The sequence below is a fragment of the Tetrao urogallus genome, assembly GCF_951394365.1.
Source record: "Tetrao urogallus genome assembly, chromosome: 29".
Lineage (NCBI taxonomy): Eukaryota > Metazoa > Chordata > Aves > Galliformes > Phasianidae > Tetrao > Tetrao urogallus.
The window spans coordinates 634,529-658,907 of NC_136842.1; the positions used below are offsets into that span (position 1 = coordinate 634,529).

Here is a 24,379-nt window from a genome sequence, read left to right on the forward strand (position 1 = left end):
CACCAGGGGTGTACAGGGAGCTTGTGGGAAATCTATATGGCAAAAGGTGTGGGATTCCCCCCTCCCAAACCTGGAACCCAGATCCTGGGATCACCCCACAGAACCCTGTTTCTCCAAATCTCTATTGCCACATGTCCCCTCCCAAAAATAAAGGTCTCACATGACCCTCCTCCCTCCATGGACCCCCCACCCCTGGATGTAACAACCCCTAAAAGGACCCTTAACCATATGCCCCCCTCCCCCAGAACTCACATGGTGCCCCCCAGGACTGTCTCTCGCTGTCCCCACCCCCTCTGTGCTCTTTGCCCAAGGGCGGGGGGGGGGTGGATCATTAACAGAGGCTGAAGGAAATGTCCCCCTTTGCCCCCCCCACCCCCAAAGTGGACTCTGCCCCTCCCCCCCAGTGAGACGGTCTGGGGAATGGAAGACCTCCCTTCAGTCAGGGAAGAGGTGGTCTGGGAGCGCCCAGGCAACACCAATGTTCACCAATCCATGGGACCCGATGGGATGCATCCACGGGAGCTGGGGGAGCTGGCAGAGGTGATTGCTGAGCTGCTTTCTGTCATCTTTGAGAGGTCTTGGAGGACGGGGGAGGTGCCTGAAGACTGGAGCAGAGCCAATGCCACTGCGGTCTTCAAAAAGGGCAAGAAGGAAGACCCAGGCAATTATAGGCCAGTCAGCCTCACCTCTGTCCCTGGAAAGGTGATGGAACAGCTGTGCTGGATGTCATCTCCAGACAGCTGGAAGAAAAGGAGGTGATCAGGAGTAATCAGCATGGGTTCACCAGGGGGAGGTCGTGCTCGACCAACCTGGTAGCCTTCTATGATGTTGTCTCTGGCTGGGTGGATGGGGGGAGAGCAGTGGATGTAGTCTACCTTGATTTCAGCAAGGCTTTTGATGCTGTCCCCCACGACATCCTTATAACAAAGCTGAGGAAGTGTGGGATAGATGAGTGGACAGTGAGGTGGGTTGAGGACTGGCTGCTGGCAGAGCGCAGAGGGTCGTCGTTGGCGGTGCAGAGTCTGGCTGGAGGCCTGTAAGCAGCGGTGTTCCTCAGGGGTCGGTGCTGGGTCCGGTCTTGTTCAACATCTTCATCAATGACTTTGATGAGGGGATGGTGGCCAGCCTCAGCAAGTTTGCTGATGAGACGAAGTTGGGAGGATTGGCTGAAGGCCGTGCTGCCATTCAGCGGGAGCTGGACAGGCTGCAGAGCTGGGCAGTAAAAAACCGGATGAGGTTTAACAGAAGCAAGTGTAGAGTCTTGCATCTGGGGAGGAATAATGGCATGCACCAGTACAGGTTGGGGGATGAGCTGCTGGAGAGGAGCTCTGCGGAGAGGGAGCTGGGTGTCCTGGTGGACGGCAGGTCGGCCATGAGCCAGCAGTGTGCCCTTGTGGCCAAGAGGGCCAATGGCATCCTGGGGTGCATTGCAAAGAGCGTGACCAGCAGGTCGAGGGAGGTGATCTTCCCCCTCTGCTCTGCCCTGCTGAGGCCTCATCTGGGCACTGTGACCTGAGCTGCTCATACAGCAAGGAAAGGCCCTCCCAAAACCTCACCTCAGCTCAGACATTTACTGTTGCAGTCCCGCTATGCCTCTTGTCAGCAAGATAAGCGCAACTGCAGTGCAGATGACCTCAGGTGAGGCCAGGGCCGCTCACCCTGATCCACAGCGGTCCTGCTCATACAAAGCATGCTCAGCCCGTACCTGCAACCTTGGACTTCTCTGGCCCAGTGCTCAGCCTGCAGTTCTTCCTTGACAGAGCCGTCCCAGCACCCCGAGAGGTCATTCTTCACAGGCACCAGCTCCAGAGCGGAGGTAGGACAGACACCTAGAACAGAACTTGCGGGGGAGGATGCTGCCACCTGAGGACTTCCCCCTTTCTTGTGGGTTCATGCACCTGGAGTAAACAGCAGGGTTCAGCCAAAGAAGTCAAGGTGCCACCACTAACGCCACCACACAAGAGCCCAAAGCCGGGAACAGCTGCCAATCCTGCTCTCAGATCCACTTGTCCAACTGCCCAAAATCTTCCCAGGATTTCCCCAGTCCTTCCCAAGATACGGATTTGAAGCGTGGACGATTTGGTGGGTGAGGAAGTGGCTGGTTGGCAGCGTTATGTCCAGGTGGGAGCCAGTGACGAGCGGTGTCCCGCGGGGGGTCCGTCTTAGGACCAGTGCTCTTCAACATCATTACCAATGACATATCCAGTGGGATTAGCATGGCTGTGGATTGCACCAACTTGCGTGGGGCAGCTGATACAATGGAAGGAAAGGATCCCATCCAGAGGGACAAACTTGAGAAGCGGGCCCATGTGAACTTAGCAAAGCTCAGTAAGTCCAAGGGCAAGGTGCTGTACTTGGCTTGGGGCAATACCAGATTGTGTCCAGACTGGGAGAACAGCTCTTTCAGAGCAGCCCTAAGAGAACGACATGGGGGTCCTGATGGACAAAAAGCTCTGTAGGAGCCAGCAGCGTGCGCTCGCATCCTGGAAGGCCAACAGCATCCTGGGCTGCATCAGCAGAGGGCGGCAGCAGGCAGGAAGGGGATCGTTCCACCTCTGCTTTGCCCTCATGAGGCCCCAGCTGGAGCACTGCATCCAGGCCTGGAGGCCCCAGTAAAGGAGGGCTGTTGGAGCGGGGCCAGAGGAGGCCACGAAGAGCACCTCTCCTATGGAGACAGGCTGAGGGAGATGGGTTGCTCAGCACGGAGAAGAGAAGGCTCCAGGGAGACCTCACTGTGACCTTCCAGTACTTGAGGGGAGCTTACAGGCAGGAGGGAGAGTGACTTCCGACACCGTCTGATAGTAAGAGGACAAGGGGTAACAACTTCAAACTAAAAGAGGGGGGATTTAGGTGAGATATTAGGATGTTCTTTGCTCAGAGGGCAGTGAAGCGCTGGCAGTACTGCCCAGAGCTGTGGGTGCCATCCCTGGAGGTGCCTCAGGCCATGGAGGGGCCACGGGCAGCCCGAGCTGGGGGGCAGCCAGACCATGGCAGGGGTGGGGCTGGGGGGCCATAAGGTCCCTCTCAATCAAGCCATGCTGTGATTCTGCAACGCATCTTATACAGAGCATGTAGCAAGTTGGTCTGAGACAAGTTAGGAACTCGGCAAGTGCCTCGCGGAGTGAGCGGCCAGGGTCCTGAGCTTCTGGATGCCCTCAACAAGTAGGAGGGCGCAGCACCGCTGCCTTGCCACACTGCATATCCCACCGGAGCAGGTCAGAGAGAGGGCAGAGCAGCACACACATCAGCCTCTTCACCGCCCGGATCGGTGATTCGGTGCCTGAAAACAAGCCGGCCCATGCAGCCCCAGCAAACGTGGGCTCTGACTGAGGCCAGGCACTGGACTCCCCACTCTGGGCGGCCACAAGCAGAACCCTTTGTAGAAGAAGCGCAGAACAAACGGCACGAGGGAGGCCAGGTTTTAAATCACAGGATGGGCAGGAGGGCCAGCCAACGCAGCTTTGTCTGGCAGCTGCACTCCACCCTCCATCGCGGCAAGGGCGAGGAGACAAGGCCAGCACCGCCAGCCCGGCGGCATCCCCAGAGCAGCGGCAGCCCTCAGACCCGCGGCACCGCCCGAACGCACGAGGAAAGCCCGGGTCCCGGCCCACCCACGGCCGGCAGCAGCCCCGGCTCTGCCCGCGCGTGCCAAACGCGGCGACGTCCCCAAGGCCAGAAGCGGGCAGCCTCCCACCGAGCCGTCGGCCCCGGCCCGGAAGGACGCGGACGCGGCCTCTCCGCCCCCCCCGGCTGAGGTCGCGCTGCCGGGGGCAGCCCCTGTGCCGGGCCCCGCTCGGCGCCCCGCCGCGCTACGGCGAGCCGCGAGGGCCGCGCGAGCGGGCGGGCGCGTTGCTGGGAGACGGGCGGAGGCGCCGAGCGGACCGCGCTCCGCACCCGCGCCGTGAGTCCGCGCGGGGCGTCCCCGGGTGCGCGGCGGCCAGCGAGAGCCGGAGGGGGAGGGAACGCGCCCAGACGGCCCGGCCGGCGGGGGATGGCGCGGGGACAGCGGCCGGAGAGCGCTGGGTGCGCGGCGGAGTGCGGCCGACGGGCCCGGAGCGGGCGTGGGAAGGAGGGTTTGCAAAGCTGGAATGAGACGAGGCCGCTAACGCGCCGTGTCGCGAGAGCGAAGGGGGCTGCGACCGCGCTCGGGGCTGCAAGACGGCTGTGGCACGGCAGCAAAACGTCACGCGCTGCGCTGGGTGTGTTAGGAGAACACACTGGGTGCAGGGAGAGAGCGGCGGGCTGCTTCTCTGGGCAGTTGGAGCGAGTAAGTAAAGGGTGGCCGTCCCGCTTAGGAGCAGTGGCAGCACTGGTACTGCTCGCACAGGAGGCGTGACGCCGGACTTTGGGGCAGAGGAGAGTGGCTCACGCGCTCGATGGGCTGCGTCACCCCCTGCCTGGCAGCATCCCCAGAGCAGCAGCAGCAGCAGCCCTCAGAGCTGTGGCACTGTGGCGCTGGCCGAATGCGGGAGGAAAGGCCGGGTCCTGGCCCACGCCGCAGCCGGCAGCAGCCCCAGGGCTGCCTGCATGTCCCAAACACAGCGGCGTGCCCAAGACGACGGAAACGCCCCCAGGACGGGGCCGCAGCTGCCAGCCTGGCCTGCGTTGCGTGTTGGAAACGTTGCGCCCCGCCGGAGTCGGGGCCAGAACCCAGCTCAGCCTGAGCCGGGCCGCAGGGAGGAGGGAGGAGTGGGTTGGGTGCTGGGGGGAAGGGCCAGCCTGTACAGCTGCCCACCCCGGGAAAGGCAGAGAAGAACAAAACTGACAGTGGCGTGATGGAACTCTCAGTTTTATTGTGATGGACTGTGATGACTTTGGATACAATTGGAGCTTGCACATGGCTGCTCCCGCGACATCATTGGGGCTGGCTGTTGATGTTCAGGGCCCGGGAGCGGCTTCACCACTGGGCTGGCCCTCGCCGCCTGGAGCGGCTCCTGCGGCATCTTCGGGGCTGGCTGCGGGTCTCTGCAGCCCGATGTTCAAGAGGGGAGCGGCTTCGAGTCCGGGCCCGCCCTGGCTGTCTGGACCGGCTTCCATCAGCTGCTGTGGAAGCCCTTGAGGGCCGCGGTGCTCCCCGTCTTGTGCGTCTGTTGGTGCCGCTCTCAGCACTTCGGGTCGGTGCCTGCCTGCTCCCACGTGTTTGGCGTCTTCGGGGCTGGCTTGGAGAATCTGGGGCCCGGCGCTGCAACGGAGAGCGGCTTCTTGTCTGAGCTCGCCGCCGCTGTCTGCTCCGGAGGTTGTAGCCAACTGCAGGGGAGTTCCTTGAGGACTCTGATGTCCCCTGGCTGGCAGAGTTTAGGGTGCTGCTCTCGGCAACTGGGGCAGCAGTGTGGCTACTCCCACGGTGTCCTTGGGGCTCATTAAAGCCATTTTCATCCCGGTGTAGATGTGGGCGGATTCTCCTCCGGTCTGTCCTGCGCTGCCTGGACAGGCCGCCGCTCTCAGGCACGTGGGAACAGTCAGCTGGCCCCGATGGTGGCTGGCTGGTGGTGCTGGAGCTGCTCCTCTCTGGTGTCGCAGAGCCTTGGGATGGCTCCATTTCCTGCTGGCTGACGGTGCTGTATTCAGCAAGATCTGAGTTGCTGCTGGAGGCTGTAAGGGGAGGCAGGAAGGTGAGCAGGACGGAATTACAGCCACGGGGTGGAACTGGCTCCCATTTGTCCAGGGCTAGAGGGAGTTGAGCAAGGCCGCTCTGAGCAGCCGCTGCCAGGCCTCGCCTGGCCCCAGCCCAGCAGCACGCGGCCGTTTGCCTCTTACCGGTGCCCTCTCCAGCACAGGCGTTGCACTCCCAGCTGGCTGTGCTCTGACTCAAGTTGGAACAGCGCCGATGAGTGCCTTGCGCAGCACAGGAGCTGCAGAGGAGCAGCTGCCAGGGCCTGGGGAAACCAAGGGGTTGCGGCCATGAGGACAAAGTGATCTGAGCCAGGGAGTGCCCGGCACGGCTCTGGTGCTCAGTCCGTGCTGCCCCAGGCTGTGGCCAGGCCGCGATCCCACGCAGAGCCCCAGAGGGCTGCTGAGGCAACTCACCCCTCTCCCTCTGCCCGCTCCCTGCCGCGTGGGTAACGGCAGTCGCTGGCATCGCATCTCCTGTGCCTCTCCAGTAGAGATGTGTAGGTGTTGTCGTCCTCCCATGTTGGTCTTCTGCCAGAGAAGGGAGGGAATGTGATGAGCACCCGCTGCCCCAGGGCTAAAACTAATCCAAGGAATCCCTCCCCCTCCACCCTGTCTCCAGTTTGAGATTCCCAATGGTGCTGAGGGCCATGTTGGTGGCTGCAAAGGGCCAGGCCTGCTGGGACAGTCCCTGGGCAGGCACAGCTCATGTGCCCTCACATCTCAAGAGCTGTCTGAAAGACACCAACCTGAATGGGATTCGGATCCCCATAAAGAGCATGTCTTTAATAAACTTGACCCGGTCTCTGCAGAGGGGGCACTGGAAGCAAAAAATCCCTGCGCGCAGAGCCTGTTCCTGCAGCAGAAACACAAGCAGTGTGAGTGTGAGCCAGGCCTGGTGCTGCTGAGCAGCTGCGGTGCTTGCAGGGTGAGGGGAGGGCTCCTACCTGGATGCAGGCCCGGTGGAACCAGGCGTGTCGGCAGGCTGGGCACACCATGGTGCTGTATGACCTGCTGTCACCCACGGGCTCCATGCAGACGATGCAGGTCGTGTCCTGCGCAGGTGCTGCCTCCACTGCCTGGTGTGGGCGGTGCTCCCAGCAGAAGGCCCTGGGGGAAGATGGGAGGGATGGGCAAGGAGAGAAGGGCTGTGAGAAGGGGCAGAGGAACAGGAAAGAGCCCCAGGCCTTGGCTGTGGCTCTGTCAGGCTGCTGGGAGGTGTCACAGCGCGTTCCTGTGTTCCTGGCTTCTTTGGCTGGTGCTGACAGCAGGGGGTGGAGGTTCGCAGGTGATAGCTGGCAGCCCTTACCTGAACTCTCCAGTGTGCTTGGTGATGCATTCACCCTCCGAGGCGCAGGGGAGGTGGAAGCTGCGGTCACAGCCCGGATCTGCGCAGGTGATGCTGGCCCCCAGATTGCCACAAACGAAGCAGAGCTGGAAAGAGCAGAGCAGCCCCCATCAGCAGCAGCCCCAGGGCCTATGCAGCGGAGCCCGCACCTGTGGGCAGGGCACAGGATGGGGGCAGGGCTGGGTGGCACTCTGCAGAGCTGCCTGGTGAACTGGGCTGGTCTGCAAGAGCAGGAATTTCTCTTGGAGCTGCTTGGAAGGGCTGGGATTGCTTTCTTTGGGCCAGGCTAAGCTCGCCATGCCTGTCCTGTCACAAAGCTCCCTGTTGTGGTCCGGTGCTCACCGTCTGCTCTGCCTGCTTCATGGTGCGTACCAGATCTTCTGTGCGAAAACCGGTCTTTATATTGCCTTCCACACGCTGATAAAGACCATTGGCAAATAGCTGTACAAGAGGAAAGAGCATGATCTTGTTAGGGCAGGAAGCAGGGAATCCCTGCTCGGAGGAAGGTGTCAGGAGCCAACGTGGACACAGGTGTCAGGACAACGTGGACAAAGGTGTCAGGACACAACGTGGACAGCCACAACGTGGGAACTCACCGCACAGAAAGTATGGAAATAGAATCCACCGATCTGCACTTTGTGCCCAAGGATGCTCGAATGCTCATCCACTCGGCCACACAGCACGCATGCTGAAGAAGGGAGAGTAACAGCAGTGAGCGCCTTGCGGGGCCAGGTGTCCCCGGGGGCTGCCCCAGGGGCTGCTCCGTGCCGGCCGTGCCAGCTGAGGGGCAGGGCCAGAGGCTGAGGAGAGGAAGGGGCATTGCAGGCCCAGCGGCGCCAGCAGGCAGCCACAGCTCAGCCGCGGCCGCTCGGCCAAGGAGCAGAGCGGCACGGCCTGCCCCCGCCTGCCCTCTCCGCCGCAGGCAGACCCCCAGCCCCCCTCTGCCCGGCAATGGGGAGCTGCGAGCTGCGTGCAGGGATTCTTTACTCTCACCTGGCTCCCTCGAGCCGGCGGCCTCCTGTGTGTCCATGGACACTGTGTGTGTTGATGACAAGCACTCACAGAATCTCTGTCCCAGCAGTACTGGGCTTCGTCCTCCGCGTGCCAACCTATGGGAGAAGCGGGACGAGGCTGAGTTCTCAGCTCAGGCCCCTGAGCGCTGGGGAAGCCTCCTCGTTCGGCAGCCTCAGGCAGCCCCTTCCTCCCTGCTCACCTCACCAGGTCGCACTGAGCTCGGCCTGAGCCCCGCAGCCTCAGCTCTGTTCCGCACCCCGCGTGTCACAATGGCCGTTCCGTGCCACCCTCTGTGACGCCATCACACCTCACAGGGGCTGAGGGCACCCAGGCAGGAGGGCGGCGGCTCTTGCAGCCAGCGCAGGGCGAGGGGCCCGGTGCCGGACGCAGCCCCGGACGCAGGGCCCGGCGTGTTGGTGCTGCTGAAGGCACTGGGCGACACGTCCACCCTCCCGGCCCCACCTGAGTGCTGCCGGGCCTGTGGCTCCATCAGTATCCCAGTCAAGTGTTTGCGTGTTTCCATGACTTTTTGGCTGTTTGCTGCTCATTACCTCTCGTTACAATAAATGACTCGATCCACAGGATCACAGAATCCCTATGGTTGGCAAAGAGCTCTGAGATGACCAAGTCCCACCCCCCACCTGCCCACGTCCCTCAGTGCCACATCCCCACGGTTCCGGGACGCCTCCGCGGACGCTGACTCCCCCAGCTCCCCGGGCAGCTGTGCCAGTGCCCGACCGCTCTTTCAGCAAAGATGTTCTTCCTAAGGTCCAACGGGGATCCCCTGGTGCAACTGGAGGCCGTTCCCCCTCGTCCCATCGCTGTTACCTGGGAGAAGAGGCTGACCCCCCCCTCTCTACAGCCTCCTTCCAGAGAGTCGTACGGAGTGGTGAGGCCTCCCCTGAGCCTCCTCTCCACTGAGCAACCCCAGTTCACTCCGCCGCTCCTCATGGCACCTTTGCTCCAGACCCCTTCCTGCCCCGTTGCCCAGACACACCGCAGGGCCTCCATGTCTCTCTTGTAGTTGGAAGCCCAGAACTGAACACACTACTGTGGGCATGTCATCACCGGTGCTGAGAGTACGTTATGCTAGCTTGAGAGCTTGAAATTGGGTGTGAAGAGGAAGAACGCAGGAGCTGTGGGTGTCAGCAATGTCTCGGCTGCAGTGCATCTGCAGCAACGCACACAGCAAGTGCTAGAAGCAGGAGCTGGAAGCCATTGTGCAGCAGGCAAACTATGACTTATGCCATCACTCCCACGCGTGTTTTGCTACAAGGGAGGGCTATAAGCTCTTTGGAGGGGATAGGCAAGGAAGGAGGGGTTGTGGCATGGCTCTCAAAGTTAGAGAGTGTTTCAGTGTTGTTGAGCTTGGGGCTGGGAATGATCAGGTTGAGTCCCTGTGTGTAAGGATCGGGGACGGGGTGGGGGGGGCAACACTGTTGCCATCCTGGTGGGGGTCTCCTGCAGACCGCCTAACCAGAATGGAGAAACAGGTGAGGTGTTCGACGAGCAGCTGGCAGAAATCGTGCAATCGCCAGCCCTTGTTCTCATGGGGGACTTCAACTTCCCTGATACGTGCTGGAGATACGGTACAGTGCCGAAGCAGCAGTCTAGGAGGTTTCTAGAGTGCGTGGAAGATGTGTGCCTCCTGACACAGCTGGTAAGAGAGCCCACCAGGAAGGTGCCCCGCTAGAGCTGCTGTTCACAGACAGCGGAGGACTGGTGTGAGATGTGGAGGTCGGGAGCTGTCTAGGGCGGAGTGACCACCAGATGGTAGAGTTTTCTTTTCTTGGTGAAGTCAGGAGTCAAAAGTGCTGCCCTGGGCTTCTGGAGAGCAGGCTTTGAATTACTCAGGATACTGGTAGGGAGGGTCCCTTGGGATTCAGCCCTGAAGAGCGAGGCGGTCCAGGGAGGCTGGTCGCTCCTCAAGAAGGAAGCCTTATGCAGCATCTGATGCACGCACTCAGATGTGAATGGTCCAAGTCGTTTATTACAAGTTCTCACATCACTTACATACCTTGGCAAACCTACAGGTTTTCTTCTTCTAGCTTTCCCACCCACCCCTCCACATTGACAGAGCATTCTACAAAGCACTCTTCAACCGTTCATGCAGGCACTTATCCAGTCAGAGCCGTGAGACGTTCTTTCTTCTTCTAGAGGTGTCCTTGGTTCTCACGCTGTTTATCTTGCTCCACAGCTGCTGCTCTGAACAGGTTTTCTTGTATTCCACAGTCTTAGGGGCACAAGAGCAGGCTGTCCCTCCATGCTGTAAAATGAGCCGACAGAGAAGGACAGGGAACTTTTGCTGAGGCTCCAGGAGAGAAGAAGAGTTTACTTCCTGTAGAAGAAGGGACTGGCAACTCAGGGCGAGCACATAGAAGTGGTCAGGACCATGCAGGGAGAAAATCAGAAACACAAAAACCCAACATGAACTCAACCTGGCCACTGTAGGAAAAGAGAACGAAAAAAACCTTCTTACAAATATGTTAACAGTAAGAGGAGGGCTAAGGAGAATCTTCAGGGGAACATGACCACTGTGGATAAGGAAAAGGTTGAGGTTCTTTACATCTGTCTTTAAAAGTCAGACCAATTATCCTCAGGTACTCCACCCCCTGACTTGGAAGTCTGGGATGGAGAGCAGAATAAGGCCCCCACAATTCAGGTTGGAAACACATAGAGACCAACTTCTTCATCTGGACTGTCACAAGTCCATGGGGCCAGATGGGATCCACCCGAGGGTGCTGAGGGAGCTGCAAGTGGTGATTGCCAAGCTGTTTTCCACCACCAATCAGCCTTTCTGCTCAACTGGAGAGGTCCCAGGTGATTGGAATCTTGCCTGTGTTACTCCCATCCAGAAGAAGGGTTGTGCGAAGGACCTGGGCAACTACGGGCCGGTCAGTATTACCTCGGTGCCAGGGACAGTTAGGTAGCAGATCATCCTGAGTGAGATCATCGAATCACAGAATCACGGAATGTCTCGGGTTGGAAGGGACCTCAAGGATCACCAAGTTCTAGATCCCTTGATGCAGGCAGTTGCCAACCAACCGCTAGACCGAGGACTAGATCTGGCTGCCCAGGGCCCCATACAACCTGGCCTTGAATACCTCCAGAGAAGGGGCTTCCACGGCTCCTCTGGGCAGCCTGTTCCAGCGCCTCACCACCTTGTCAGTGAAAAACTTCCCTCTAACACCGTACCTAAATCTTCCGTCCTTTAGGTCAAAACCATTCCCCCTTGTCTATCACTATTTACCACGACAGGTCGGCCATGAGCCAGCAGTGTGCCCTCGTGGCCAAGAGGGCCACTGGCATTCTGGGCTGCATTGCACAGAGCATGGCCAGCAGGTCGAGGGAGGCGATCCTCCCCCTCTGCTCTGCCCTGCTGAGGCCTCATCTGGAGCTCTGCGTCCAGTTCTGGGCTCCCCAGCACAAAAGAGACAGGGATCTCTTGGAAAGAGTCCAGCGGAGGGCCACAAAGATGGCGAGGGGCCTGGAGCATCTCTGCTATGGAGAAAGGCTGAGTGAACTGGGTCTGTTCAGCCTTGGGAAAAGACGACTGACAGGGGATCTAATCCAGGTTTATAAATATCTGAAGTGTGGGGGCCACAGTGGTGAGGCCACTCTCTTTCCAGTGGTACGTGGAGACGGGACAAGGGGAAACAGACATAAGCTGCAGCATAGGAAGTTCCGCACCAATGTGCGCAAGAACTTGTTTAGGTGAGGTGACGGAGCGCTGGAACAGGCTGCCCAGGGAGGTGGTGGAGTCTCCTTCTCTGGAGATGTTCAAGTCTCGCCTGGATGCCGACCTGTGCGACCTGCTGTAGGGAACCTGCTTTGGCAGGGGGTTGGACTCGATGAGCTCTGGAGCTCCCTTCCAACTCCTACAATTCTGTGATTCTGTGATGCTGCTGTGCCAATCGATGGCTCAACAGGGAGAACAAAGACACCAACGCCTTTGGGACAGGCTTATTTTACTGCCTGTGACAACGTGACACCAGCAATAGTATTTACTGGCAGCGTCTGTAGCCAGAAGAGAAGCTTAACAGACAGGACAATAAGCGAGGCAGTGGCCCTACTCACTGCCACGTGAGCTCAGCGATGGAGAAAGGTGCATCACCACCTGCCCCAGCACTTTGCCATCAGCCAGACCCGCAGCTGCTGGGGAGCCCCGTTTGCAAGGAGGATCTGTAGGGACATGGATTTGGGATGGGTGTGGGGGATGGGGACGTGGTGTGGAGGCAGGGATACGAAATGGGTTTGAGAGGGCTATGGGGCGGATGGGATGGATATGGGATGGGATAAAGGTGTGGGATAAGGATACGGGATGGCTACGAGATGGGGCTGCAGTGGTTATGCGGCCAGAGGGGCTATGGAGCCACGATGCTGCAGTGACCTCTGTCCCCAAAGTTTAACCCCGATGAGGCGCGTGGAGCCCCACAGCCGCTCCTCTGCCCTTCATTACTGACATGGGGTGGGGGTGGTGTTCCCCAATCCTCTGTTAGCAAAAAATAAACCTGAAATACAAAAGTAAGGGGTGTCACCCCCGCCCCATGGGAACAGTGTGGTCTGTGGGGGTGGACACAGATGGGGTCCCAGAGGGCTGTCCCGAACTTCATGGTGTGAGAATGGGGGGGGTCCACAACTCTGGGATGCAACGCTACCGTGAAGGTGTCCCCAACTTCAGAGTGTGACACCACACGGGGGACACAGGCATCCCAACTTCATGGTGTGACGCTGTGGGTGAGACCACAGCACTGAGACGTGACACGGGATGTCCCCAACTTTGGGGCTGTGACACCGTGATGCAGTGTCCCCACTTGCCCAGCACGTCCTCCAGCTGGTCATGGTGCCCACAGTTCCGGCGCAATGTCCCCAGGGGGTCCTTCTGCCCCCCCCTCATGGCGGTGACACCCGACGCCGGCTGCCCAAAGCGACACACGAAGATGATGACAGCGCGGCACGGCTGTGCCACGCCGATGTCACACGCGGTCTCCTCTGGTGGCGGCACAGAGTTCACCACCGTGCGTGTCCTGTCCTCGTGACAGACGACGATGGGCACCAGAGGGCTCCCCCCCCCCACGGCAGGGGGCACAGCGTGGGACAGTCATGGGCAGCCAGGGCCACAGCGGCACCCGGCTCCAGGAGCTGCAGGACGCTGACGGGGCTCTCGAGGTTCGTTGCTCCGGCCCCAGGTTCCACGGTGACACTGACAGTGAGAACTTCGGGGACAGGCGGTTGTCCCGGTGCTGGCACCGCCGGCGGTTGTGCCGCTGTCACCCGGTGGCCCTGGGGGGAGTTGTTTCTGTGGGGCCTTGCACGGTGGTTTGGCGAAAACCATCCATTTCTGAAAGGAACAACAAAACTGACATAGGATTGATTTGAATGGAAACAGACGCTTTTGGGGGCGATCTCACGGGGACAAAGCAGCCCGAGAGCGGGTCACTACGTGAGGTTGTCCTCAAAATCCCCACTTGAGAGCTCTGGAGCACACCAGGAACCACTAGGGACCCTCTGGTCACCCCGACACCCCTCAGGGACATCCCCAGGCCCTTCTGCATGACTCCAGTACTACTCAGCCCCACATGAGGACTCTCTGGACCCTACCAGGCTCTACTGGTGGGACATCTCCAGGTCATCCCAGAGGCTCCTCGGAGCTTCTGGGCCCATCCTCGGAGCTTCCAGATCCTTCAAGGGATCCCCGGGAGCATCCTGGAGACCCCCTGGACACCCTCAAGACCCCACTTGGACATCTCCAGACCCTTCTGGATGAATCCAAGAACCCCCTGGACCCACCTGGGAACCCCCCGCATGTCCCAAACCCCTCGAGGGCATCTCCAGATTCTTCTGCATGACTGCAGGGCTGGATAGGGGGGTTGTGGGGAATCTACGGGGGGAAAGGTGTGAGTGGAGCTTCTGTGAGGCGGAAAGAGGGTCTGGAGGTGGAGAAAGGGTGGAAGAGGGAAAGCGGGGCATTGTGGTGGGCTAGAAGCCCTGTGATGTGGAAAGGGGGCCTGGGGGTGGAGAGAGGGGATTCTGAGGGGGAAAACAGGAGAAAGAGGCTTCTGTGAGTGCGAAGGGGGCCTGGGGGTGCAGGGGTACATTGTGGAGGGCAATGTTGTGGAGGGCAACTTCAGGAGTTGGAAGGGGGCTTTTGTGCAGAAGGGGCTGTTCTAGGAGTGGACAGAGGATTGTGAGGGGAAAAAAAAGGGGAGTAGGGTTTCTACTGGGAGGAAAGGAGGTCTAGGAGTGGAGAGGGGGTGGCAGGGGAAATCGGGGGGTTGTGCGGGGCTTCTATGGGGTGGAAGAGGAGCCGGGGGTAGAGCTTAATATTTGGGAGGAGAAGAGGGGAGTGGGGTGCCTATGGGGTTGAAAAAGAGTTGGAGGGGCACTCAGTGGGTTGTGCAAGGGAAAGGGGTGAACAGAGCCTCTACAAGGCAGAAAGTCCATCTGGGGCTGGAGGGAGGGGTGGGAGGAGATGGCCAGGGCTCATGGGGGGCTTCTATCAGGCAGAAAAGGAGAAAGGCTGGGTGGGACTGCAGGTCAAAATGGGGGAACAGACTCCAGGGGTCAGGGAGGAGCACACGGGGGGGGTACAGGGGACTCTAGCGGTCAGAAAAAGGGGTGAGGAGGTGGGGGAAGAAAGGACACGGGACCCTGGGGGTCAAAGAGATGGGAATGGGGGGTGGTAGGAGACTCTACGGATCAGAATGGGGGAACTGGAGCGGGAGTACCTGCAAGGAGGAGAGGGGATCCTGGGGGTCAGATGGAGGGGACTGCGAAAGTGGGGGGACTCCAGGGGACAGAATGGGGAGACTCGTGAGGGGGCGGGGGGACATTAGAGATCAGAACGGGGGACTGGGGAGGGATCGGGGGGGCGGGGAGCAGACAGGTGGAGCCTGGGGGTCAGAATGGGGGAGGAGAGAGGGGAGGGGTGGAAAAAGACTACAGGGATCAGAATGGGGGAAACGGAAGAGGGAAACAGGGGGAGGGAGGCGCAACCCCGGGGGTCACACAGACGGACGGGGGGGTTGTCGGCGATCGGCGGCGGGGGGAGGGGAGGAGGGCAGTGAAACACACGGGGTGGGGGAGGCGGGGAGACCCAGGGCACGCGGCCCCCCAGCACCTTAACCCCGGTGCTCCCCCGAACAGCCACCTGTACAAGTCCAAGCGGCGCTCGCTGCCCCGGGCTGCCCCGCACCGCTTCCGCACGGCCGCCTCCTGCTCGGGTGGCGGGGCTGATGACGTCACTCAGCGCGGACGGCGCTGCGCCACAACGACGGACCGGCGCAGGCGCTGACGCTCTGGCGAGGCCGCACGCATGCGCTGTCGCCGCGGGGACGACTGCACGGCCTGAAGCCAGATGGAAAACGGCCGAGCGAGAAGCGAAGGCGCTGGCCGGACTCCGTGCCGGGCTCGAACGCGAGTTGATCCGTGGGACCGCTCCCTCTCAGGGCTGCCCGGCTCAGCGAGGAGCCGCTCCCGGACACCGGGCGGGTCTCGCCGCTCGCGGTCAGCCGCCGCTTCTCGCAGCCCGGCGGCGCCTCGCCGCAACGACGGAGGACGGCTCGGTTCCGCCTCCGAGGACAGCTGGATTCGGACGGGGGACGGACGGGGCCGGCGGCGGTGCGCCCGCGCCGCCTTCCCCTGACCGCCCGGCGTCCCCGAAGCACGGGGCGGGGGGCGGCGAAACGCCGCTTTCCCCGCGCGGAGCCCCGCGGCTCCGCCATCCCGCCGGCGCCATCGCCATCGCGGCTGCCCCGCGTCCGCAGCCGCCCCTCGGCTCTGCCATTGGTCAGTCCGCCGAACGGGGCGGGCACTGCGGGCGGGGTGCTTTGGGTCCGCGGGCGCGCCGTCATTGCGTCATCACCGCGCGCGTCCGCATGGCCCCGGCCCGGCTGCTCGCGGCGATGCCTGTCGTCGTGGGCCCGCTCCGCTTCCGGGGCCCCGGCTGCGGCTGCAGGAGGAGGAGGGCGGGGACGTGGGGGAGCTCAGCGAGGCCGAGTCCGCGCCGCGCCGCCCCGCTCCGTGCGGGCCTTCCTGGAGAGCGGCGAGCACGGGCTGGCGGCCGCCGGCAGGTTGGGGAGCGGGGCGTCCGAGCGGGCGGCGCGGCCCGGCGATGGCGCTGGAGAACGTTCTGCATTGGAATTGGATAATATTGTTTTTATGTCATTGTATGGGAACTGCTGAGTCACGGCCTGAAGCTCTGATTAATCACCTGAGGCGAGCCATGAGTCAGCCAGAGGAGCACAGGTGAAGGCAATTCACCTGTGCTGCCGGAAGGGGTGGAGCCAGGCTCCACCCCTCCTAGACCTATTTAAGAGCTGGCTACCAGAGGGGAAGGATCTCTTCTGGAGATCTCCTTTCTTGGTGTCTTCTGGTGAGCTCAGCTGAAGGGTAAGCTCTTCCGCTTATTCTCTTTGTGATCATTGTCTACCTTGCTTGATTCTCTCGATTATATTGTGATTACAACATCTTGATATCTGTTGATTAAACAACTATATTGCAGTTATAGCATCTTGATTATACAGTCATGATCTCCGTATCGTAGTTCTTTTTGGGAGTCCTTCTACTTCACTTGGGGAAGATCTCTGGTAGTTTACATCACTGATCCTCTAGACGAACCTTCCCAGGCACGCACACTCTGTATGTAGGTGTATAGGTGTATATTTTGTCATGCACACTGCAAGAATATCCTGCACGGCAGCAAACCGGAGAACAGCCATGGGCTGCCCGAGGAAGCGCCTGAAGAGACATCGGCAGGCCTGGCATCATCCCCAGAGCTCTTTGTTTAACGATGACTTTAAAGAAGATCACCACATCAATACGGCAAGGAGAGCGCCGAGACAGCTTGGAAACAACAGGATGGCTGCTGACTGACAGCAGGTAACAAATAAATGAACAAGTAAATAGCAAATGTAAACCTTCTGATAAGACTGTGAACCTGGAGTACGCAGCCAGTGGGGAACCAGGGGAGGGGGAGGCAAGGGGGAGAAAACCGGGTCTAAAGGCTGCCATGTTGTGTCCATAGGTGCACTCCTGCTTGCGGGATGCCGCCGTTGCAACCGCGAGTAAAACGTGCTGTTATGAGAGATACCGTCCTGAGAAACATGACTTGGATATTCCCAGCAATTTGGGGGTTCGTGCGGGATTACGATCGCCTCTGTGGGAGTTTCCCTACCGCCCTGCACAGGATAGGGGCACCCCGCTGATGGCAGCGGTCCTGTCTGGGTGCTGAGGTGACTCCTTGGGACGGCCGATAAAAAGCCGAGACTGTTACATAAGGATGGGCTCTGTGAAAGCCAAGGGGCAGGCAGGCACGGGTGTTGGCCCTGGCGACCCGGTAACTTGGTGCACGGACCAAGGTAAGGGCATTGAACTCTTTCCTACTGGTTGTTGTCACTGCCTTTGTGAGTGTGAAATGTTTGTGTGGTGACAGTGTTCTGTGATGTTGTGTACGAGGCTGTCATGGAACAAGGGGTGTCTGAAGGGATACGAGAAGAGCCTGGGTTGTATTTTGGCTCACTGGAGAAACAGTGCTGGTGAGCCAGGGGAATATTGAATAAGAAACCAGGAACGTAAATGGAGTAATGGGAGCAGTTGTATAATTGAGTGCCCGAATCATGAGAGCAAGTGCTGGGTGTTTGTGGAAGCTGAGGAACTGTGTTGTTTGATTTGTGGATTGTGAAGGCACTGGGAGAAACTGTCTTGATGGGAGGTGGCGATGCAGCTGTTGATGGGAGGTGGCGATGCAGCTGTTGATGGGAGGTGGCGATGCAGCTGTTGATGGGAGGTGGCGATGCAGCTGTTGATGGGAGGTGGCGATGCAGCTGTTGATGGGAGGTGGCGATGCAGCTGTTGATGGGAGGTGGCGATGCAGCTGTTGATGGGAGGTGGCGATGCAGCTGTTGATGGGAGGTGGCGATGCAGCTGTTGATGGGAGGTGGCGATGCAGCTGTTGATGGGAGGTGGCGATGCAGCTGTTGATGGGAGGTGGCGATGCAGCTGTTGATGGGAGGTGGCGATGCAGCTGTTGATGGGAGGTGGCGATGCAGCTGTTGATGGGAGGTGGCGATGCAGCTGTTGATGGGAGGTGGCGATGCAGCTGTTGATGGGAGGTGGCGATGCAGCTGTTGATGGGAGGTGGCGATGCAGCTGTTGATGGGAGGTGGCGATGCAGCTGTTGATGGGAGGTGGCGATGCAGCTGTTGATGGGAGGTGGCGATGCAGCTGTTGATGGGAGGTGGCGATGCAGCTGTTGATGGGAGGTGGCGATGCAGCTGTTGATGGGAGGTGGCGATGCAGCTGTTGATGGGAGGTGGCGATGCAGCTGTTGATGGGAGGTGGCGATGCAGCTGTTGATGGGAGGTGGCGATGCAGCTGTTGATGGGAGGTGGCGATGCAGCTGTTGATGGGAGGTGGCGATGCAGCTGTTGATGGGAGGTGGCGATGCAGCTGAGGGTACGAATAGTGGAATTGTGGAGAAACAAAGAAACAAACAAAGGAAAAAGGCAAAAAGGTGAAGGAAAGCAGTGAGTTTGGGATGTTGGAGTTGGGCCGGCACGAGAACACATCCCCCGCCCCCCCACTGCGGCTTGTAAGAACAACTCGGAGTGGGAGAAAGAAGTGGGGGCTGGAGCCTCCGCTGTGATGTGAAGGGTGCATGAGTTGTGAACGGGGATGGGACGGGACAGGGAGTGAGAACAGCCGGCATCTGCAGAGCTGGGGAAACCCGACATCCAGAGTGAGCACGGGAAGCCTGGGGAGGGGAGGGGGTGAAACTGCAACATAATGTTAGTAATGGCTGTGATGATGGGAGTTTGGAAAGTGAGAAGGGTTTGGGAAAAACAGGCTGAGGAAGGCAGAGTTGAGCAGGGTGTAACAGGGATGTCCTTACCTAGAAGAAGAGGTGAGGGGGAGCCTGGAAGGGCTCAGGCAGAGTTCCACCCCACAGGACCGAAAGCAGCTGGGGAAGCAGGGGAAAGAGGTTTATGTTCTGATACCTCTGGGTGCCTCTTATCTGTGCTACACCAAGAATTATTACCCGCAGGTGATTTTTGTAATAGTTGTAGGAGCCACTGGCAAGAGAAGTTGACTTTTTTGGGGACCAATTAAAGGCATCTATGTGAGAGAGCGTGACAGCAAATAGCGTGTCAGTGAAGAAGGGGGAGGGTATAAGAGAATGTGGTTGTAGGGATGTGTGTAGGGGGCAAATAGGTGGGCTGGGAGGGGATGTGGGGCTAGAGGGAGCAGTGGGAGGGCTGTGGGTGCGATATGGAGGAACGGGCACGATAGGGGTCTGTGGAGGGGTACGGGTGGGAGACAGGAGGTCACAAAAGGCTGTAGGGGGCAATAGGGGGCTTGCGTGGGTGTCTCGCTCCAATTTATAGGAGGCAGAGGAGGCTCTTTTATCATCTCCATACCCAGCATGAGATTAAGAAACAACGGTTCAAATGTTGGTCCGAGCAGTTTATTACAAGTCTTAATCAGGGGGATGGGGAAGGGGAGGACGAGGTGGTCGAGGCAGCTCTCCTTGCGGTGGCAGCTTCTGGCTCCGGGACCCCAGCAGGAAATTGCTTTGTTCTTCTCTTGCTGGCCTCGCCAGCAGATCGGAGGGAGCAGGGAGGCACCAACTTGTGCCTTGCCTTCACAGGATGCCATGGCAGCGTCCCCCAGCCTCCTGTAGCGAGCTGGAGCTGTTCAGTCACAGGCCACATCTGCCAGTGAACACTGCTGAGCTCTTCCGCTCTTCTACAGAGCAAGCAGCTCTGCAGGAAGGGGCTTTCAGATGTCCCCAAAGCGATGCGGATTGTCGCACGGTCAGCACCCATCACCTGCCTCCTCGACAAATCATTCAGAGTCTGATCACAAGAAAAACCTCAGGAAGCGTTGAGGCAAAAAACAACAAAGGATTCTCACAGTGGGCTCCAGGGAAGTACTGGGGAATATGGGGCTACGGGGGGCATGGGGTGATGTGGGGAGAGGAGGCACAGGGAAAGGCCCAGATCTAGAAACAGTAAGGGGGGAAAAAGGGGCCAACGGATGGATATAAAGCGACTGCAGGGGGCTGGAAGAAAAAAAAAAAGAGAAAAGAAAGGATAAAAAGATGAAAAAAGAAAAAGCAGCCAAGAAGCAAACAAGCGTCAGCAAAAACAAAAAATGGGGAGGGTTGTAAGGAAAATGGAAAGAAAGAGGAGAAAAAGAGAATGAAAAGTAAAGAGCCATGCATGTAAGTGTAGAGGAAGCAAATGTGGAGAGAGCATTGCAGTTTGCGGGTGTCAGTTTGGGGGCATCATCCAGGAGGGGAGAGGAAGGGAGGGGAGGGGAGACCTCGGTGCGGCCTTCCAGTACTTGAAGGGAGTATAAACAGGAGGGGGAACGGCTGTTTGTGAGGGTGGATGGCGATAGGACAAGGGGAATGGCTTTAAAGTGAGACAGGGGAGGTTGAGGTTGGATGTTAGGGGGAAGTTTTTCCCCCAGAGCGCGGTGAGGCACTGGAACAGGTTGCCCAAGGAGGCTGTGGAAGCTCCAACCCTGCAGGCATTCGAGGCCAGGCTGGATGTGGCTCTGGGCAGCCTGGGCTGCAAGTTGGCGACCTGCACGCAGCAGGGGGTTGCAATTGATGATCACTGTGGTCCTTTGCAACTCAGGCCCTTCTGGGAGTCTGTGACTTCCGCAGGCCCCGCCAGAAGCACTCAGCCTGTCCGTGCCCAGGCCGGGAGCAGCCTGCAATGGCACAGCCATCCTCGCCGGGCACCCAAAGCAGCTCCTCTCTGCGCTCGGAGGTGTTTCTGGTGCTGGAAATGTCCAAATCATTTCCTAGGATGGTTTCTCTGATAAAGCAGATTCTATTCGCAGTCGTGATGGCGGCTTCCTGCAAGAGGAGAGCCCCGAAAACAGCCTTCCATCTTTTATCCCCATGGCCAGACACTGATCTCTTCCTGCCCTGGTTTCTCACTGGCTGAGCAAATGAGTGGAGGAGATATGTGTGTGGTGGTCTGACTTCCCACACCAGCCGTTCAGCTATTTCTAAGGATACGTCCCGGCTTAACTCTTCAGACCAATCGCCCTTCCCAACGATCCATGCAGACACAGCTTCCACTTCCCACCCTGGTGGAATTTCAGCCTCGTGCTGGGCTCAAAGCCCCGGGTTCCGTCCCTCCTGGGCGCCCTGGGAGGTCACAGAAGGCGCCCTGCGCCTCGGCAGCCGCCAGCCAATATGACATCAGAGCCACCGTCACCCTCAGCAGCAGCGCCGTGCAGCACTGCAGTCCCACGAGGATGGCGGAGCAGACGAGGGGAGAGGTGCTCGTGTCCTGGCACGAGAGCCAGCTTTTGCCTGTGTCTGAGTTGGAAGGAGCCAAAATGCCGGCCCGGCGGGGCAGGTGGGTGCAGCAGGACCCAGAACGTGGGGAGGGGAAGCCAGGAGCACCGCGTGGTGCCGGGCTTTGGGCAGCCAGGAAGCCCCAAATGCCCTTGTGTGGGCACAGCCCTGCCCCCGTGGCACAGCAGAGCCCTGCGCTCTGCCCTGGCACCAGAGGCTCTTGCTAAAGGGCCCTGGGACCTGCATCTCTGCTGGGCAGAGGAAACTGCTCCAAGGATCCCAGGAGATCCCAGCTGGGCCGTGATCACCGCTGTCTGCTCTCTCCCTTAGGCAACATGCTGCTGGAGAGAAGGGAAGGAGGACTCCGGTCCTGCTGCTTTCTGTCCTTTCTGGTGAGTGCTCCCCACCCAAAGCCATCCCAGCAGGGCTGGGCAGCGGGACTGTCCCACACGGCGTGGCTCTGCAGGAGGAAAACGGGGCTGCGGAGCAAACTAACGGTCTGTCCCACCTGATCTCCCCACAGCTGGAGCCTTTCCTCCTGCAGAAGCCCTGGCTGCGCTCCTTGTGCCTCCTCCCATCGAATGCCTTTCTCTTCCAGATGGCGTCAGCAGGACCTGTGCCTGAGCTCCCGTCTCTGGGGTAAGAACGCTTCCTCGCCCTGCGCCTGGCTCTGCAGTGTGGCCTTTGCACGCCTTCGCCTTGTGCCCAGGGCTCAGCCTTTCCCATCTGTAGGGCGGAAGGCAGCCCTTGGCAAAGGCAAAGCGAAGGAAGGAAAGGGGCTGGGGTATAAGGAAGGGCACAACCCTCCCGCCCCCCACCCCCCCCAGGATCCTTCACCTCTGCAGCTCTGAGCTCTGTGAGCAGTGCTGAAGACTCGCTTTGCCTTTGCCTTCAGGAACTCACGGGTTGGGATGAAGGAGAAGAGGCAGGAGCTGGACGTGAGAACCACTCAGCTGTCGGCCAGAAAGGACCTCATTCTCCAAGCCCTGTTTGATGTCCTCGAAGAGAATGGGATCCACGGATCCCTCCAGTGTCAGCCCTTTCCAGAGACAGCTCTGTGCTCCTGCTGCCCACCCCACACCTGGCTCTCAGCTCAGCCCCTCTCGTGCCTTGGAGCTGTTCTGCTCCCCTCACTGCTGGTTGGGATCAGGGTGTGCTGTGCAGCTCCTGGGTAGCATCCCTGCTCAAATCTCCTTTGCAGCGTTTATGCTCACTGCTGTCTCTCCGTTCTCCAGGCTCTGCGCTTGGCGCTCCCTAGAGAGCTGCAGCCAACACACAGGCGCCGTTTGTCCTGCCGTACCTGCAGCAGCGTCTCAGGAGGCTTGGCGGTGGAGAAGAGTGGGGAAAGCCAGCCGTGCTGCCAGCCTGCCCCGCCGTAACTCTGGGACGTCCTCTCTGCATCAAGAGTGGCACCTGAAAGAAAGATGGAGAGACGTGCACGAGGGCGGCCCAGAGAGGAGCTGAAGGAGCCAATGCTCGTTGCACGAAGCTCCTGGGGTGCAAAATCCCTCCTGTGGGTGTGGGAATTGTGGAGTCCCAGCCTGAGGCACTGATGGAGCAGTGGGGAGAGGAGCCGCTCAGCCCCAGGAGCACAGTGGAGGCTTTGTGAATTCTCCGAGCGGGGAGATTGAAGGGGATGGCAGGAGGAAATTCTTGCCGCCCACAGAAGCCGTGGGTGCCCCGTTGCTGAGACGGGGTTGGACGGGGCCCTGAGCACCCGATGGAAGGGGTGGCAGCCCTGCCAACGGCAGGGAGCTGGGCTGGATGGGCTGTAAGGTCCCTGCAGAGCTCAGCCGTTCCAAAGCTCTGTGAGACAGCGGGCAGAAAGCAGAGCTCGGCAGCTTTGGGGAGCGCCAGGCGCAGAGCTGAGGGCACTGAAGCTGCCTGTCGACGTACCCAGGGTTTGCAGAGCCCAGTTGGGCAGCCAGGCGCTGTTCTCCAGAGCTGCCTCTGGAAAGGGCTGAAACAGGAGGGAGCAGCGCCGTCACCTCGCTGTTGAATCCGTGGATCCCGTTCTCCTGCAGGACGTCAAACAGGGCTTGGAGAATGAGGCCCTTCTTGGCCGACAGCTGAGTGGATCTCGCCTCCAGCTCCTGCCTCTTCTCCATCTGAACCCGAGCGTTCCTGAAGGCAAAGGCAAAGCGAGCCTTGAGCACTGCTCACAGAGCTCAGAGCTGCAGAGGTGAAGGATCCTGGGGGGGGGGGGGGGGGGTGGGAGGGTTGTGCCCTTCCTTATCCCCCAGCCCCTTTCCTTCGTCCGCTTTGCCTTTGCCAAGGGCGGCCTTCTGAAAGGGAAAGGCAGGGAAGGGAAGGGAAGGGGAGATTGAAGGGAAGGGGAGATTGAAGGGGATGGCAGGAGGAAATTCTTGCCGCCCACAGAAGCCGTGGGTGCCCCGTTGCTGAGACCGGGTTGGACAGGGCCCTGAGCACCCGATGGAAAGGGTGGCAGCCCTGCCAACGGCTGGGAGCTGGGCTGGATGGGCTGTAAGGTCCCTGCAGAGCTCAGCCGTTCCAAAGCTCTGTGAGACAGCGGGCAGAAAGCAGAGCTCGGCAGCTTTGGGTCTAGGAAGGGTGCAGCTTGGCTTCTGGCAGCACAGCTGAATTGCCTTCCCCTGTGCTCCTCTGGCTGACTCACGGCTCCCCTCAGGTGATCAATCAGAGGTTCAGGCCGTGACTCAGTAGTTCCCATACACTCCACCCCTTCACGGCGTGTACCAATGATCAGGTTAACAAAAGGGTAAGCTTTCCCTAATACAGAGATCCGGTATATCACGACGCTTATACAATTTTATCGTGACGTGTGTTGGTACAATTCAAGACGAGTGATGATCAGTGGATGTCCATACTCTTCTTTGGGCCAGTGCTCGATGATGTGACTGGAGGCATGAGGTCCTGAGGTGCAGGTCCGTTCTATGTTCCATCAGTCCCATGCAGACCATCACTGGGTGTTGTACGTGATCTGACAGCAACACTGGAACGCTTGATGGCGTTTTGTTCCTTCCGGTGGTCCTGAAGGCTCACAGACTCACGGGGAGTCATACAGATGTTTCACAGGTACCAGGAGGGGAAGGTCTGCTCTCCAGGGCAAC

At 59.6% G+C, this 24,379-nt stretch overlaps 1 protein-coding gene across 1 annotated transcript; it reads right to left on the bottom strand.

Annotated features, from left to right (window-relative positions):
- Nucleotides 1–4,897: 4,897 nt before the first annotated feature.
- On the bottom strand, nucleotides 4,898–8,495 carry LOC306956414 (uncharacterized protein; the record flags this gene model as incomplete). Its single annotated transcript, XM_079547692.1, is given in 9 exon segments — nucleotides 4,898–5,592; nucleotides 5,758–5,876; nucleotides 6,028–6,141; nucleotides 6,360–6,545; nucleotides 6,547–6,720; nucleotides 6,920–7,044; nucleotides 7,301–7,399; nucleotides 7,555–7,646; nucleotides 8,285–8,495. Coding segments are annotated over 9 exon segments (1,815 nt in total).
- Nucleotides 8,496–24,379: the final 15,884 nt, after the last annotated feature.